This window comes from Pseudonaja textilis, chromosome 15, assembly GCF_049901715.1.
Source record: "Pseudonaja textilis isolate UNSWEBS1 chromosome 15, rPseTex1.2, whole genome shotgun sequence".
Taxonomy (NCBI): domain Eukaryota; kingdom Metazoa; phylum Chordata; class Lepidosauria; order Squamata; family Elapidae; genus Pseudonaja; species Pseudonaja textilis.
In genome coordinates, this window is record NC_142004.1 from 6654578 (window position 1) to 6672426 (window position 17849).

The 17849-nt window shown below is 45.2% G+C and overlaps 2 protein-coding genes across 3 annotated transcripts in view; one reads left to right on the forward strand and one right to left on the reverse strand.

Annotated features, from left to right (window-relative positions):
- Window positions 1-11646, reverse strand: part of HIRA (histone cell cycle regulator) — a 33936-nt gene extending 22290 nt beyond the window's left edge. The window contains exons 1-6 of one of the 2 annotated variants that reach the window (XM_087913328.1): window positions 11039-11646; window positions 6492-6554; window positions 5174-5284; window positions 4486-4576; window positions 2157-2251; window positions 399-494 (exon numbers count right to left, since the gene is read on the reverse strand). In XM_087913328.1, coding sequence (XP_087769454.1) covers window positions 399-494; window positions 2157-2251; window positions 4486-4576; window positions 5174-5284; window positions 6492-6554; window positions 11039-11075 — 493 coding nt within the window. In that variant the 5' untranslated portion in view covers window positions 11076-11646. The remainder of the gene's footprint in view (window positions 1-398; window positions 495-2156; window positions 2252-4485; window positions 4577-5173; window positions 5285-6491; window positions 6555-11038) is intronic. The other variant, XM_087913327.1, reaches the window with a different exon arrangement.
- Window positions 11647-13492: 1846 nt separating this feature from the next.
- MRPL40 (mitochondrial ribosomal protein L40) lies at window positions 13493-17617 on the forward strand. Its single transcript, XM_087913329.1, has 4 exons — window positions 13493-13645; window positions 14608-14691; window positions 15563-15721; window positions 16642-17617. The coding sequence occupies exons 1-4, from the start codon at window positions 13587-13589 to the stop codon at window positions 16949-16951; spliced, it is 612 nt and encodes a 203-aa protein (XP_087769455.1). The 5' UTR covers window positions 13493-13586; the 3' UTR covers window positions 16952-17617.
- The last annotated feature ends 232 nt before the right edge of the window (window positions 17618-17849 follow it).

Genomic DNA, 17849 nt, shown 5'->3' on the forward strand with positions numbered 1-17849 from the left:
GGATGGAAGGATGAATGGATGGATGGATGGGAGGGAGGGAGGGAGGGAGGGAGCAATAACATTTAGACTTATATACTGCTTCACAGTGCTTTTACAGACCTCTCTAAGCGGTTTACAGAATCAGCCTCTTGCCCCCAACAATCTGGGTCCTCATTTTACCGACCTCGGAAGGACAGAAGGCTGAGTCAACCTTGAGCCTGGTCAGATTCGAACTCCCCAATTGCAGGCAGCTGGCAGGCAGCAGAGGTAGCCTGCAGTACTACACTCTAACCACTACGCCACCTTGGCTCTTATCTACAAATCTATCTAATCAGCCAAACCCCAAAATCAATGTTTCATTTTCCCCTTCCCCGCCATCACAAGCAGAAAGTCCAAAAGCAGCTTCCAAGTATCCTTACCAGGGAATTTGAGAGCATTCCAGATCACAATCGTGTTGTCCACGCTGCAGGAGGCTAGCCAAGCGTCGTGAGGGGACCACGCCACATCCATGACGTCTACGTAGAAGTTTTAAAAACACGATAATATGAATTCCAATTGGCCCATACCAATTAATCCTGTGACACTGCAATGGGTTGCAAGGGCAAACCCATGGCCTAGCGCCCAAATTTATGGTCATGTGACTATAGGAGTGGTGTGTTGCAAAGCACCAAGCAGGTTTGAGGGACTGATGGGAGGTCAAATGTATGGATATTTCTGGTTGTAGCCCAAAGTCTCCAACTTTGGAAACTTTAAAGCCTGTAAACTTCAACTCCCAGAATTCCTCAAGCAGCCTGGGAAATAGAAGCTCACGGGCCTTAAAGTCACAAAAGGTTGGAGACCCCTACCCCAGACTACCTGAATAAACTAATACAGGTAGTCCTCGACTTACAATGGAGCCCCAAATTTCTGCCGTTAAGTGAGACATTTGTTAAATGAGTTTTTGCCCCATTTTACAACCTTCCTTGCTGCCGTTGTTAAGCGAATCACTGCAGTTGATAAGTTAGCCAGCTGGCAACATAAGTATGAGTCAGTTTCCAAGCATCTGAATTTTGATCCCATGAGCATGGGGATGCTCCAAAGGTCGCAACTGTGAAACACAACTGTAAGCCACATTTTTCAGTGTAACTTTGAACGGTCACTAAACAAAATGTCGTAAGTCGAGGACTACCTGCCTAGTCTGGATTTTGTTGGTTTCTGTTCTTACTCCGCTGGGCAGAGGGTGCAACACCCCAACTGGACCTCCATGATGTACATAAAAACCAAACTGAGCTTCAATTGTGACATCCCAACTGCCTTTGTGAACCATATCTTGCAGATATCCTTGTTTTGGGGGTACCTAATTACAGGTATGACCATAAGAGAGACCAAAATTTCTACTGATAATCCAGACAGTTGTTAAGTAAATTTGGCCCTGTTTTGCAACCTTTTGTCAGGATTCCGGCAGTTACCCCCAATTAAATCGTGAGTCTTGAGCCAAACTTCCAAAACTCCAAAAGGATTTATTGGGAGTTAACGTGTCTGGCACTGCCTGGGTGTAGCTGACTCTGAGACACATCATTCATTGTCACCCTTGACCCTGGTTTTCCCTCCACCCCCTGGGTGTATCACAATTCATATTCTCCAATGGGACACATCCATAGCCAAGAGTACTCCAGTTACGGTTTTGCCCGGCAGAAACTTCGATCACCTAGTTACTATCTTTGAAAACATCTACGGAATGCACTTTCGCTTTGCAAGCTGCTGCACTGCTCCCCTTTTCGGCTGGCCACTCTAAAATAAAGACCTTAGAAATATTTTATGAGTTGACACCTTTCTTGCCACCGTTGTCCAGTGAATCTCTGAAGTTGTTAAAATCAGTCACGTGGTTAAGCGAATCTGGCTTATCCCTTCTGACTTCGCTTGCCAGAACGTCGCCAAAGGGAATCACGTGACCCCCTGAGGCCATCATTGGCCAAGTGTCTCAATTTGGATCACATGACTATGGGGATGCTGCTGTGGTTGTAAGTGTGAAAAATAGTCATAAGTCATTTTTTTCCAACACCGTGGCAACTTCGGTCACTAAAAGAACTGTTGCAAGTTGAGGACTGCCTGTAACTAGACCGGAATAACGCGATGCCAAAAAAAGTACAATTTCCAAACGTCATCGACCTGTGCTGGTCAGTTTCAAGCACTCTCACCTCCTGAGTGGCTTCTCAGAATTGAGACACACCTCCACTGCTCCACATTAGCAAGCTTACTACTGGAACCAAACACGGTGCTGGGCCCAATGTACCTAGCGGGGAAACAGAGGAAGGGAGTCAATAAAGGAGAATATTTGCAGTTCGGAGTTGAAATGAGGGGTCCCTGGTGCTCTCTGAGCTTGGATCGTTTTCTTGTAGGCGTTTGATGTCTGACTAGGGAATATCATCTGCACTAAAAAGGAGTGGAATTTGTGGGGAGGAGGAGGAGGAGGAGGAGGGAGGGAGGGAGGGTTTGTGGGGTCCTTGGTGCTCTCTGACATTATTTTTTTCCAGACATTTCATGACACAATTAGGAAACATGATCAGCTGAGGGCGGAAGGAAGGAAGGAAGGAAGGAAGGAAGGAAGGAAGGAAGGAAGGAAGGAAGGAAGGAAGGAAGGAAGGAAGGAAGGAAGGAAGGAAGGAAGGAAGGAAGGGGCAGAAGGAGGGAAAGAAGGAAGGAAGGGGTGGAGGGAGGGAGGAAGGAAGGACGGATGGACTGGGGGCTCCTTGTGGCTCTGACCTTGGATAGTTTTCTTGCAGACATTTCATTACCCAAACTAGGTAACCTCACCAGTGCTAGTCTACCTAGTTTGGTAAACGCGTATGGAGATTCTCCGTCATCCAGGTCATGATTGTCCCAGAGGTTTTTCCAAAGGGCAACTTGACTTTCTGTTTTTTTTTTCTGAACCATCTGACTGGATGGATCATCTGGTCAGAGCTGAAGAAGCTTCTTGGATGAGAAGCGAACCGTCTTCAAAGAAAAACCAGGAAGTCCAATGGCCTCTGAAAAAAGCACCTTTGGGACTGGTCTGGTAACATCATCAGACAGACGAGCATCATCGGACTAACACTAGCACTGATGATGTTACCTAGTTTGGGTAATGAAATGTCTGCAAGAAAAACAACCAAGCTCAGAGAGCAACCAAGGACTCCTCAAACAGGTTAGCAAGAACTGCCAAATTGCAGCATGGATACAAAAAGCAACGGAAACTCATTTTTAAAACAAAACACAGGTTTAACATCCTCTCCATAGACAAGCCTTCCTTCGAATTCATGTTTACCTAACTCATTTATTTAACATTAGGACATCTAGAGAGGTTGTGCAATGAGTGGTACGTTGGCATAGAGGTGGAATTCTCGCCTCACAATCAGGAGGCTGTGAATTCGATTCTAGCTAGAGGCTGATATTTCTCTCTCTCTCTCTCTTGAGTACCATGAGAATATATCTGCTGAACAGAACGCCACATTGGCAACAGAAAGGGCGTCCCGCCAGTAAACACTCAGCTTCATTCAGTTGTCCGGGCTGCCCCCCGCAAGGGATTATGGGGTTGTTAAAAGAGGATGATGTACAGAGGTCATGCAATCACCTACATACGACACTAATAAGCACAAACCCAGACTTAAGTTTAAATAGAGCGACAGCAAAATGTATGCAAAGGTTTTAAGTTTCTGGGTGTTACCCTAAAAGAGGACCTGACCTGGGGTGCCCACATTGCAGCCCTGGTCAAAAGGGCCCAGCAGAGATTAGACTACTCGAGGCTTCTCAGAAAACAACAACGGAATGAAAAACTGCTGGGGACCTTCTATCGCTGCACCAGAGAGAGTATCTTAACTTACTGCACCTCTGTATGGTTTGCCAATTGCACAGGGGCAGATAGGATGTCACTCCAGAAGGTTAAGGTCATTGCCCAGAGGATCCTGGGTTGCCCTCTCCCCTCTTTGGAAGAGCTTTAGAGCTCCCGCTGCCTTAAGAAAGTTCAAAACATCCTCAAAGATCCATCTCATCCTGGGCACCCTCTTTTTTTGAACTATTACCATCTGGCAGATGGTACAGAATTATAAAGACAAGGACAAATAGGCTGAAAAACAGCTTCTATCCCAGGGCAGTCGCTCATTTGAATTCTGCTGTATAGTGCAGTGTTGGTGTGGTGTCGGGTTTACGGTTCAATGTGTGAAGGGTGAAGGATGTGTGCTTGTGTTTATTTTCATGATCATGGTCATGATGTGCACCGAAGACGGTATTTGATTTCGTTGTACGAGGTGCAGTGACAATAAAGTAAACTAAACTAAATGTGTGAACAAGACAGTAAGCAAGATAAAGTATTAAGGTCAAACCATGATAAAATATGGCATCACAGAGTCACTACAGGATAGATGTTATAGTTACAGATGTTTACCCAACCTTGAGCATAAGATAAAGAACTTTTTCCCCCCCAAAGAGCACAAGGAAGATACCAAGAATTAAATTTAGTGTGGGGGGGAGAGGGGAGGAAAATACACTTACGCTGCTCTTTTCCAGACCATGATCAGTTTATCATCCCCCCCAGAAGCAAGGTATATCCCATTGTTGGACCATCGCACGCAATTCACACAGGCTGAAACAAAAACGGGAAGATGATGATGGTGCTTGAAAAAAGAAATAGCCCCAGAACACATTCTTACGCTAAGGTTGGAGCTTGTATTAGTGGAAGAGCTACCACCCGGTGATATTTTCAAAGCACAGGTGGTCTTTTTAATCCTCCAACATGCAAGATGAGCTGTCCGGCATTGGATGATATGCCTTATTTGTATCCTGCCTTTGTTATTTTTACAAGGTGGTGAACTTATCCAAAAACACCCTCTTCCTTCTCCTATTTTCCCCATAATAACAACCCTGTGAGGTGGGTTGAACTGAAAGAGAGGGGCTGGCCCAAAGTCACCCAGCTGGGTTTTGTGCCTAACTCGGGACTAGAACTCGCCATCTCCTAGGGATTGGCCCAATGTCATCCAGCGGTCTTTCATGCCTAAAATGGGACTAGAACTTCCAGTCTCCTAGTGATTGGCCCAATGTCACCTGTCTTTTATGCCAAAGGTGGGACTAGAACTCACGGCCTTTTGCTTTCCAGTCTGGTGACTTAACCACTAGACCAAACTGGCGCTCCAATTACGCTAGCCCATTAGTTCCCCCAAAAGAAAGATCTATTCTACCATACCTAAATGATTGTCCATCTGACAAAGCATTTTGGGTACATTCTCGTTCTTTTCATCCTCCTCCTCGAGGACAGGAGCCATATTCCATATTACAACTTTTCCGGAATCTTGTCCTAAAGGCACAAGGAAGAATGAACTTTTCACTGCAGTTACTACAAAGAAGAAAAGGCTGTGTATCTTTGCTCACTGTCCTTAGAGCTTCCTTCGAAGCAGAGAGTGACCTCCTCCTTAATTTAGCAAATAACAGAGCACTAGAAGCGTCTGCTTATACAGCAGGGTTTCTCCACCTTAGCAACTTTTAAGCTGTGTGGACTTCAACTCCCAGAATTCCCCAGATGGCCTGGCTGGGGAATTCTGGGAGTTGAAGTCCACACAGCTTAAAATGAGAAGGCCCAATTCCACTGAGGCTTCTGCTGTAGCAATAGGATCTTAACAAAAATACACTACAAAGAAACGCTGCCTTTCCAATCCAGTTTAGGGCTGCATCTTTTTAAGTTTAGCTAAAAGTTGCAAAACTATGAAAAAACATAGCTACAACCTGGATTCTACAGAAAATGTAACTTCTGTAGAGCAACAAACATTTTTAATGATAATTTAAGGTCTCAGGAAACACCTATGGCACTTAATTCACAGTGTTTTTTTTTTTTAACTCTGTAGCTAGCATCACTTTAATTAGGGGGAAAATGTACCAGCTGCCTTTGGAGTTGGACATTAGTGAGGCAGAAGAATAGCTGGAGCCTATTCCCAGTGTGCGCATGTGCAGAGCTGCCAGAAGAAGGGAACAGCTAAGGAACAAGGGTCGACTCGGAAGTAAAGGCACAGGTGGATGGTGAATGACCCCTCCCATAGGGAACAAAAGAGGAGCTAAAGGGGAGTGGGGTTTTGCAGGAGACAATTAGTTCATTTGGGTGAAGATCTGTTCCTGCATCCTTGCCCAGTATTGTCTGCTACAGTGTGGCGTTTGGAAGATATCAGCCTGGCAACTCTCCAAGTCTGATAAAGGTCTGTAATTGTTGAAATATCTTGACTGTTAGCTGTTATATCTTGACTGTTAGACTGCAATCACGTGACCGTGGGAAGCTGCAACTCCCGTAAGAGCAGTTTGCCAAGTGCTCAAATCATGATCACGTGACTGGGGGGGGGGCGTGCAGCGCCATGTTTGTGGACCAGTTTTGTGTCCTCCCTCCCACCACTGCGAGTCTGAACTGTTGCTGAACCAGCGGCCCCCTAAGCGAAGTGTACCTGTACAGGTTAACTATTTAAGTTCCTTTGACAGACTAGGTGCCGGAGTTTAACAAGAATCCTTTTCGACAACCCTACCTTGCCCTCCGGTTGCAAACTTGGTCCCATCTGGATGAATGTCAACTGAAAATATTGGCTTGGCTGTGGGGGGGAAAAAAACAAGAGAGAGAAAAATTCTTTGAGCAGAATATCCTTGGCTTGTAATGCACCATATAGCAGAGAGGGAGAGAGAGAGAGACAGAGAGAGACAGAGATACAGAAAGAGAGAGAGAGAGAGAAAGAGACAGAGACACAGAGAGACAGAGACAGAGAGAGAGAGAGAGAGAGAGAGGTTATCATGAACGAAGGGATAAGTCAACTAGCAACTATCTAAAATAAAACTTCAAAGCTTCCAAGTTAAATTTAAAGCGGAAGAAGCCAAGCATTCCATTCTGGTTTTCCAAAGGGGTCAACGATCAAGGATGCGGGACTCCAGGGTTTCTCAAACTTGGCCAATTTTAAGACAGGGGGACTTCAACTCCCAGAATTCCCCAGCCAGCAAGTCAGCTTACACAAAAAGCCGAAGTCCCATCGCTTGAAGTCCAAAGGCTAAAGGTATAAACATTAGTTTGGAAGAGCTATTTCTAAAACCTCTGAGCGCAAAACGGAAAGTTTTCTAGCAGCCAGTCGCTGCCTCAGCAGGTTGCCAACCAACATATGGCAGAAAAAGAAGGAAAAAAAGCTTCATCCAAAGAATAAGTGCAAACAACTTAATAATACACTTTAAAACCTACACGTATCACACCCTCTGGGGGCGACCTCTTTGATGGCGAGGTTTGCACGCTGGAGGTCTTATTGATCCAACGCCATTTTAGCTGACTTTCAAAAAAGAAAGCACAAGGATCCAGAATGAAACTCTGCCATGAGGCTACTTTGAGGGGGGCCCTATCCACCAACCCTTTGGATGGGAGGGACATCAAAGACTCCTTCCTGGGAAACCCAGCAGGAAACTCTGGATATGGTATGGATATTTGGAGCCCTTTCTTCACCTCCGGAAGGGGGAAAAAAATGCTTCCAGATCCTTCTTGACAATGAGGATTAAGGGATCAAGCAGTGCGCTTTGGAGATCTGCTCAATCTATATTCTTTAGAGGTTAATATGTGATCTTCTGTTATCAGACCCCCTTGTTGGTATCTTTACAAATCTCCCAGCAAGAAATCTCTAACGCAAAGCTTAACTATCCAGGAGGCTAAATAAAGTTCAACAATGCATAACTAAAGATGATCTTTGCTTTCAGCTTTCCATAAACCCAACTAGACCCGTTGTAAAATGTTTCTAAGTTAGTGATGCTGACATTTGTCTTCCTAACAGGAAATCTATGATCTGTTCAGCAGTCTAAAGTATATTCTAATACTTCTTCCAGGGAATGTCCCATAGAGGGTCCGAGCGATTCTGATCTGGATGGAAAATACATTTCCCTTCAGAGGTCATGAAATGGTCACTTATGCACTAAATTACTTCCAAAGAGTTCTTTTAAGTTTTCAGGGGGGCGGGGGGAGAGACAGTTTAGCCTTCCCTGGATGGAAATAGCACAATGCTAAAATAGGAAACTGCACTTCAATGAAAGTATTGGGAAGATGTGCACTGTCTCAGGTTTGCAGAAAGCAAGCAGTGCAGTTTTCCAGAAACAGATCAGAGAACCAGAAAGTGTCTCTTCAAATGCTGAGTTGTCACTAACAACTTTCTTTCTCTGCTTAACAAACAAAGAGACAAACCAGGAAGCCTAATTTAAATGTCAATAAATATATCCAAGAAAAATCTACAGAGATTCTTAAGCATCCAGGTCACAGTCGTCCCAAAGATGTTTTTTCCCCCGCAAAAGCCAACAAACTGGACTTCTTTGGTTTTTCTCTTTGAACTGAAGAAGCTTCTTGGATGAGAAGTGAAACTTTTTCAAAGAAAAAAAAACCCATGAAAGTTCATTGGTTGAAGAAATGTGTACCATAGAAATAAAATTTTAAGTACTACAAAAGCTATTGCCATCAAGCATATTTTTTTAAAAAAACGTTTTTTACATGCAAAACCCTACAGGTGAGGGATTATTTTTTAGAAAAACACTAAACTCTTTAAGCAAAAGTTTTCCGTATTATTCCTGCATTTCAAGGTCCTGATATGAAAACCCAGGACAAAGGAGAGTCAAAACTGCAAGGAGCCACAGTGCTTCAGCCACTAAACAAAACCCACTGCCCTATGCCACATATTCTGATTTTCCTTAGGAATGGCGAACTTTGTACACTTAGAGAACGTCAGGTTTCAAGGTGACAAAACTCTGGAAGATGCTGCCAGTTGGCATAAAAAGCGAGAGAGAGAACAGTTGTTTATTAAAGTATGCAGGCATTTTTCATCTTAAATCGTTTCCTTATGTCAGGGGTCCCCAAACTTGGCAACTTTAAGACTTGTGGACTCCAACTCCCAGAATCTCTCTTCTGGGAGTTGGAGTCCACAAGTCTTAAAGTTGCCAAGTTTGGGGACCCCTGCCCTATAGCCTCCAAACACCAAGATTGCAATGTGTGGATGTGCTCTCTGTCCTCTCCTTTATTTCCAGATGGTTGTAAGTCGAGGACTTAGAGGTAGTCCTCGACATACGACCAGGATTGAGCCCTCGACATTTTTTTTGTTGCTCAGTGAAACATTTGTTAAAGTGAATTTTACTCCATTTCACGACCTTCTGTTAAGTGAATCCCTTGCAGTTATTAAAAAAAAAAGTAACACGGTTCTTAAGTGAGTCTGGTTTTTCCCATTGACCTGGCTTCTCAGAAGGATGCCAAAGGGGGGGGGGGTCACGTGACTCCCCCGAGACACTTACAAACCGTCATCAACGCGAGTCAGTTCCCAAGAGGCTTGAATTTTGATCACGTGACCGCAGGGATGATGTAACAGTCGTAACAGTGTGAAAAACGGTTGTAAGACTCTCTTTTTTTTCCAGTGCCGTTGTAACTTTGAACGGTCGCTAAGTGAACTGCTGTAAGTCGAGGGGTGTCTATACTTGCGTTTTTGCAAGCACTGTATACTGAGGTAGCGGTGAAGAGGTGCTTATGTGCTGTAGCAACTCAACAAGGAGTGGAATAGTATTCTCCAAAGGAAGGGGAGGCTGGCGCTGCGCTTTCCCTGAGATTTCAAGGACACAGGCCAGGAGAGGGGAAGGGAGGCTGGTAGCCTCTGAGCATGAACAGAAGGCCCCCCCACTCGGTTGATTTCCTGGGAGGAGGAGCCCGTCCAAGGGTTCCTTGTCGCAGGGCATTCTGCACTTGCTCAGAGGACCCTCCTTCTTCCCTGACACCCCCCCTCATTGATATAGGACCAAGGACAACCCCTTAAGTCTTCTGCACATGCTCAATGGACCCCCTTCCTCTCCCCACAGTGGGAGTGGGGGCAACAGTGCAGTGCATGCTCCCCCCACAACCTTTCTGCACTCACTCAGAGAACACCCCCTCCCCGCTCACCCACCTGTGGGGATAAAGCTGAGGACACCCCCCCAACACTCTGCACGCACTCAGAGTACCCTCCATTGGATATGGGAGCCAAGGACACCCCCACCTAGCCTTCCGCTGTTGCTTGGGGACCCCCTTCCCTTTCCCCACAGTGTGACTGGCGGCAGCAGTGCAGTGCACAGATACACACACCCCTACCTCTCTGCACATGCTCAGAGGAACCACCCCTCCGGTGAGTATGGAGGAAAGGACCCTTCTAACCCTCCGGACTTGCCCTTCTCTCCCCCTCCAGCGGGTGTGGGGGTAGCAGTGCAGTGCACTCCCCCCACACCTCTCTGCACTCGCTCAGAGGACCCCTTCCTCCTTTCCCGCCCACCCAGCAGGTAAGTGCGGAAAACCCTCCCTTCCCACTCTATAGCCCTCTGCACTTGCTCAGAGGAAATCCCCCTTTCTCCTCAACGCCCCCCATAGGACATGAGAATCATTGACGCCCCCGTAGCCCTCTGCACTCCCTCAGAGGACCCTCTCCTTCCACTACCACCCCCGAGGATAAAGCCAAGGTCCCTCTGCCAGCACTCTGCACTTGCTCAGAAGACCCCCCACTTTTATCCTCAACCCCTCCCCATTGAACATGGGAACCATTGACGCCACCCTAGCCCTCTGCACTCCCTCAGAGGACCCTTCCCCTTTCTCCTTCCCTCCGAGCCTGGGGGTCCCCTGGCATTTCCCCCAGCACTCTGCACTCCCTCAGAGGACTCCCCCTTTCTCCCCGCCTTGAATATGGGAACCATCGACACCTCGCTAGCCCTCTGCACGTGCTCAGAGGAAACCCCCCGCCGCCTTGAATATGAAAACTGACATCTCCTTAACCCTGTGCACTGGCTCATAGGACACCCCCACCCTCCTTTCCCCTCCCCACGTGGGGATAAAGGTGAGGACCCTCCCCCAGCACTCTGCACTCCCTCAGAGGACTCCCCTCCCCCTTTCTCCTCCATCCCCCCATTGACTAAGGGAAGCACTGACACCTCCCGAGCGCTCTGCACTCCCTCAGAGGACCCCACTCCCCCGCATCTCTCCTCCTTCCCTCCCACGAGCCTGGGGTTCCCCCTGGCGCCTCCCCTTGGCCCTCTGCACGCGCTCCGAGGACGCCCTCACCGTTGTGGTTGACCCAGGTCGGTTTCAGGAGCTTCATTTTCCCCCCCGCCGCCTCCTCCTCCTCCTCCTCCTCTTCCTCCGCCTCCTCCTCTTCTTCTTCCCTCCGCCGAACGGCTCCTCTCGCTCCGTGTCGAGGACGGCCGCGGGCCGGGGCAGGCGGGACGGCCCCGGCTCAGGCTGCCCTGGGCAGGCGGGAGGAGGAGGCGGCGGCGGCGGCGGCGGCAACCCCCGGCCCTCGCCCCGGCCGCCCTCAGCGCCGCCTTCCTCCTCCTCTTCCTCCCTTCTCCTCCGCCCCGAGGCCCTCAGGGCCGCCTCGCCATCGCCCGTCCCGCCCGCAGCAGCAGCAGCCGCCGCCACCCGGCCGCATCCCCCGCTCCCGGCGGCTCCCCGGCAACGCCGGAAGTCAGCGGAGGGCAACGACCCAAGCGGCCCGGCGGGAAACAAGGGACGACGCCCAGAGAGGCCCGGCCGGGTGGCGCGGCGGGGGGGCTTCCCGGGAGGCCGCCAAAGGCGACGGCCGGGGGCGGCGCGAAGGGCGTCAGGACCGCCGAGGGTTCCCGGAGAAGGAGGAGGAGGAGGCGGCGGGGTAGAGGGAGGCTCGGGGGCGGCTCAGAGGCCCGGGCGGTCGGCATGGCTAAGGCAAGGGCTGGGAGAGGAGAGAGGGACGGCCCTGTCAGACGGCGGGAAACTACAGCTCCCGGGATCCTCCGCTATGGCGGCTGGCGCTGAGGCATGCCGGGAGGTGTAGTTCGGCGGGAGGCGACAGGGAGCGAGGCGGGGAGGGGGTGACGTCATGAGTGTCCCTCCAACTCCCCGGCTCCGATTTAGAATAGAAATGAATTGCAGATTGAAATTAGAATAGAATAGAATAGAATAGAATAGAATAGAATAGAATAGAATAGAATATATGGAATGGAAATAGAATAGAATAGAATAAAATAGAATAGAATAGAATAGAATAGAATAGAATAGAATAGAATAGAATATATGGAATGGAATTAGAATAGAATAGAATAGAATAAGGAATAAAGAATAAAAAATAAAAAATAGAAAGTAGAATAGAATGAGGAGAAGGAGTAGGAAAGATGGAAGGAGAATGAATAAAAGATAGAATAGAATAAAGAATAGAATAGAACAGAATGAAGAATGAAGAACAGAGTAGAATACAATTCAATAGAATCTAATTCAATAGAATAAAATAGAATTCAATAGAATAGAACCTTTATTGTTACTTTAAATATACACCAGTCAGCATACATTAAAATGAATTTTTTTTTGCATTCAGGCCTTAAAAGATAACCATTATGCATATACCTCCATACACACATATTCAAGGCATACAAATATCTATTTATATATTTCATCATATGGTATTTATGTACTTTATTAAATTATATCTTAAAATTGATTAAAATGTATTTATCCGTTTTACTGTTCAGGTAGTTCTTGACTTATAACAGTTCATTTAGTGACCGTTTGAAGTCACAGCGGCACTGAAAAAAGCTACTTATGACCGTTTTTCACACTTATAACCCTTGCAGCATCCCCGTGGTCACCTAATCAAAATTCAAATGCTTGGCAACTGACTCATATTTATGACTTTTCCAGTGTCCCTGGGCCGTGTGATCCCCTTTGGCAACCTTCTGACAAGCCAAGTCAATGGGGAAAGCCAGATTCATTTAACAACTATGTCACTAACTTAACACCTGCAGTGATTCACTTAACAATGGTGGCAAGAAAAGTCGTAAAATGAGGCAAAACTCACTTAGCAAGTATCTTCCTTAACAACCGAAATGTTGGGCTCAATTGTGCTTGTGGACTACCTAATATTATACATAATAAAATAATATGTATTTTTACTAAAATAAAAACATTTTATTGTAATTTATTAGCCTCCTATCTTACCATAGGGGCGTGCATAAGTGCATCCCTGTCCTAATGTTCTTTTTTATTCGTATCCATTTCATGTATTCATAACCATTTATTTTTATTTATTTTTTTGATTTGTCAATCACTTATAAGATAATAGGTATAAGTATAAACATGAGTAAGAGTACAGGAAATAAGTACAAACTAATGGGGACAATAGGACAGGGACGGTAGACATGATTGTGTTTATACTTATACATGTTTATATTTATACATGTTATACTTATACTTTCATGTTTATACATGTTATCTAATGAATGCTTAAAAGTTAGAATTCTTTATTGGCCAAGTGTGATTTGGACACACAAGGAATTTGTCTTGGTGCAAATACTTGACAAAATAAATAAATAAATAAATCTCTGGGCAGCTTTATAAATTTGTAAAGATTTTTTTTGTTTAGATACTCTGATTTTTTGTTTGTTTACACCACCCATCTCATCTTGCAACCGACCAAGCAAATAAAACATCAAAATAATAAATATTAACTAGGGTATTAACGGGGGGGATGCGCGCGCAACTTTTCCGGAACTTCCCCGACGAGCCTTCGGAAGCGGGAGAGCAGCAATCGGCGTCGGACTGCGGTGTGTCGCTGGAGCGGTCCTCCATTAGGAACGGAGGCATGTGGGCCCCGGGCGCGTTCAACCTCCTCGGGAGCCGGACGGCAGGCGTTTTATTTCGGTAAGCGGCCAGAAGGGGGTCCTTCGGGTGCTTCCAGCGGCGATCAGTAGGTTTTGGGGTGGATTGAGGGGGCGGGGAGCAAAGCTCGCCCTTGGAAACGCCCCGCACCAGCCCCGCCATGAAAACCCTTCATATAGCAGAATAACAGAGTTGGAAGGGACCTTGGAGGTCATCTAGTTCAACCCCCTGCTCAAGCAGGTGACCCTGTTCCATTGCAGACAAATGGCGGTCCAATCTCTTAAAAACGTACAGTGAATGGGTCACCCACAATTTATCATAATTTTTAGAACGTCGAATAAGGTTGGAAGGGAACTTGGAGGTCTTCTAGTCCAACCCCCTGCTCGAGCAGGAGACCTTATCCCATTCCAGACAAATGGCTGTCCTGTCTCTTCTTAAAAACCTCCAGTGATGGCACACCTACGACTTCTGGAGGCAAGTCATTCTGCTGATCGTTTTAGAATTAGAATTAGAATTCTTTATTGGCCAAGTTTGATTGGACACACAAGGAATTTGTCTTGGTGCAAATGCTCTCAGTGTACATAAAAGAAAAGGTACATTTGGCAAGAATCAAGAATCATCAGGTACAACACTTAGTGATAGTCATAGGGTACAGTAAGCGATCAAATCATACTAGGAAACAGTCAATATAAATCGTAAGGATACAAGTGCCAAAGTTACAGTCATACAGTCACAAATGGGAGGGGATGGGTGATAAGGAGTAATGAGAAGATTAACAGTAATAGTAGTGCAGGCTTTGTAAATAATTGGATAATGTTGAGGGAATTATTTGTTTAATGGTCAGGAAATTTTTTCTAGGTTTGATAAGCTGCTATCTATTATTTCTATTCATTTGTGCCTTTATTACTTTTACAAATAACTCATGGTGGCAGACATATCCAAAACACTTTCCTTATTCTAATTTCTCTACAACCACCCTTGATTGACATTATATACACTTTTAGTTCTCAGTTAATCTGGAATGGACAACTCCGAGCGAACCACTGGCAGTCTTCCCTCCTGGAACTGAGAACAGCTCTGCCCATGAGGTAAAGTAAATCCCAAATTTTTATTTGATCCTTTCTACCTGTTAATATAAGAAGAGCTATTAAAATGTATTATTTTCCTTACCTTCTCTGAGAAATGGTGGAATCTTGTGGTTAGGTTCTCCATTCACTTATTTTTATAATCCCAAGAATTGAACGAGGTTAACTTTGGCTGAAACGAATGAGCTGAAATTATTCCTGGATGAATTGTGATTGAAATCTTCATCCTGTTAATTACTTCTGAACATTTCTCATGTGTTTTACCATTTGTTGAAACATAGATAAATAACTATAGCTTTCTTGGCTTAGTCCTGTGAATGAGGCCAGCCAGGCTCCTTACAATTAATATACATGTTTTATCTTTACAGTGAACAGTATCTTAAGGAAAGGTAATTTGACTGGGAGAATCCATTAAATGTTCTGGAGTGAGGAACTCTGCTTGCTTTTCCAAGTTCACATTTCAAATTAATCCAATGCACTTAAGTTAATCAATATGGATGTAATGTAATTTCTGCTTATGTAGGAAAAAGTGCAGCTGAATCCAACAGGATTTACATTTGAGTAAACACACACGTGTGCAATCTCAACTTCTGACCCTAATGGAGCCTGGAAATCTGTCTTATATGACTGACTCAATTTTACAATTTTTTTCTATGGGTACTTTTTTTTGGGGGGGGGGGGTAAAATCGGCCCCAAAGACAGGAAATAGCAAAAAAAAAATGTCATAAATCAGTCATAGGATTGAACAACACTACAACCTTCCGTGACTTTGAGATTTTTTTTCCCATTGAAGTCATTCTGAGACGGCGAAATAGCATTCTATCAAATTCAAGTGACGGCTAATATTTAATTTATCCCCCTCCCCATCCATTAGAGCCGAGCCCCCGAGGAAGAAGAAAAGGGTAGATCCAAAGAAGGACTACGCTCAAAGAGAACGGCTGAAAAAGAAAATCAGAAAATTGGAAAGAGCAGCTCAAGAGTTGGTTCCTATTGAAGACTTCATCATCCCATTCAGATTCATGGATGAAAAAAGGTAACGGGACACTGGGCAGGTGGGATCATTCCGGATGGTTACTGCCACTTTTTAAAAAATTTATTGAGCATGTTTGTTCATGTCGGCTGCGGGATGAGTTGATATCCACACGTCTCCAAGTGACTGAACAAAGATCATATACTGTCATAAATATGAGTCAGTTTGCCAGGCATCTGAACTTTGATCTGAACTTTGATGCTGCGACAGTCATTAAGTGTGAAAACTCATCATGTCATTTTTTTCAATGCCATCATAACTTTGGTCACTAAACGAATTGTTAAGTCAAGGACAACCTGTGAAACTACTAGCTCAATACCTGTGCTTCACTATGAAACTATGTGGTCGGGCTTAGTTTTTGGGGAGGAAAACAAGGGGAAAAAATTGTGCCTCTGCCTACCAGCATCCATCGGTATTAATCTGGCCAGCGTCCTGTCAGTGTGTGAGAGTTGAGGGCTATTTGGAAACTGAAGCAGTATTTGCTGTGTGAGCAAGGAGACAGCAAGGAGCCTGGGCGTGGCTTAGCTCAACTGTTCTGTACTAAAGCTGCTTGGTGCTCTGAAACTGAAACTCCTCTGTGTTTTGCATTTGGAAGAGATTTCTTTTCAGGTGGGGAGGGGGAGTAGAACTCCTTAGCATCAGAGTGTATTAATAATAATATAGGAAATACAAATGCTCTGATGGTCATTTTGAAAAACCCTTTCTTAGTGAGCCCCTAGAAGCTAAGAGGAACATACGTGCCAAATTTCAAGTTTGTAGGCTTTACAGTTCTGGGGATTTTGTGATGTATGAGTGGGATTTCGCTTTTATATAGTAGATAAAAGAACTCAGTTTAGAAAAATGTCCATGTGTTTATTATTATTATTATTATTATTATTATTATTATTATTATTATTATTATTAGCGGCCTGTTTTTCTCACAGGATCCGAGAGCCTAAACCGCTTTCCCTTGAAGAAAGCGAAAGGCGAACTAAGCTTTTGAAACAGTGGGCCGCCTATAAGCAACGACAGGACCTGGCCGAGATGGACACCATAAAACGTCTCGTTGCTGCCCAGGAACAGGCTTTAAGGGAATTGCGCCTGGAGTCGGAAGAGCTGTATCAGGCAGCCATTCTGCGGGACGATTGCTTGTTCCCTTTCGACAGGCAAGAACCCCTGCACACCCCTCCTCAGGCTACGTACGAAGCCCCTGAAGGAAAATGCAACGATCTCACAAGAACATACACATATTGATTTTGGGTTGTGGGAAGAGCGACACCACCAGCCAGCGTAAACGTGCTAAATTATGTCCTGCCTGACCACTGGCTAGATCTCAAGCACCCATCCAGTGTAGCTGTTTGATAAACCTACCATTGAGACACATAGATCATACAGGAGTCAGTGGAAAACTTTGAATGCTGACTCTTTTAAGAGTTTAATCTTCCCATCTTTGGGTGGCCACACACACGTTTATCCAATAAATAAAATCTTGTGAGCTACCTAATAAGCCAATCATAAAGGATTAATTGTCTTGGGGGATTGAAAACACAAAGCAAGGAGTGTTGTGGTGGCCTAGAGTTGGACCTGTCACCTCACAATCAGGAGGGTGTGAGTTCGATCCTAGGTAGAGGCAGATCATTTCTCTGTCTGGGCACACTGAGAATATATCTGCTGAACAAAACTCCCCCTTGGTGACAGGAAGGGCATCCGGCCAGTCAATACTCAGCTCCATTCAGTTGCCCAGACAAGTAATTATGTGGTCATTAAAAGATGATGCTTGAAAATACAAAGCATCTAAGACGCCATCCTAACTATTCTGAGCTGATTCTTAAGAGATTAATAGTAGATGCAGTTAATGTATTGATCAGCGTTTTGTAGGAATTCCATTTTCTAGTTGAATAAACTATACTTACCAATCTAGTTTTGCCTGACACAGAGTGATGATGAAAAGCCGTTTTGTACAGAGTAGTCCTCGACTTAACGACGATTGAACTCAAAATTTCCATTGCCAAGACAGTTGTTAAGTGAGTTTTGCCCCATTTTACGTTTCTTGCTGTCGTTAAGAAATCACTGTGGTAGTAGCTAGTAACACAGTTGTTAAGGGAATCTGGCTTTTCTAAGACACTGCAAGTATAAGTACATGCCAGTTACC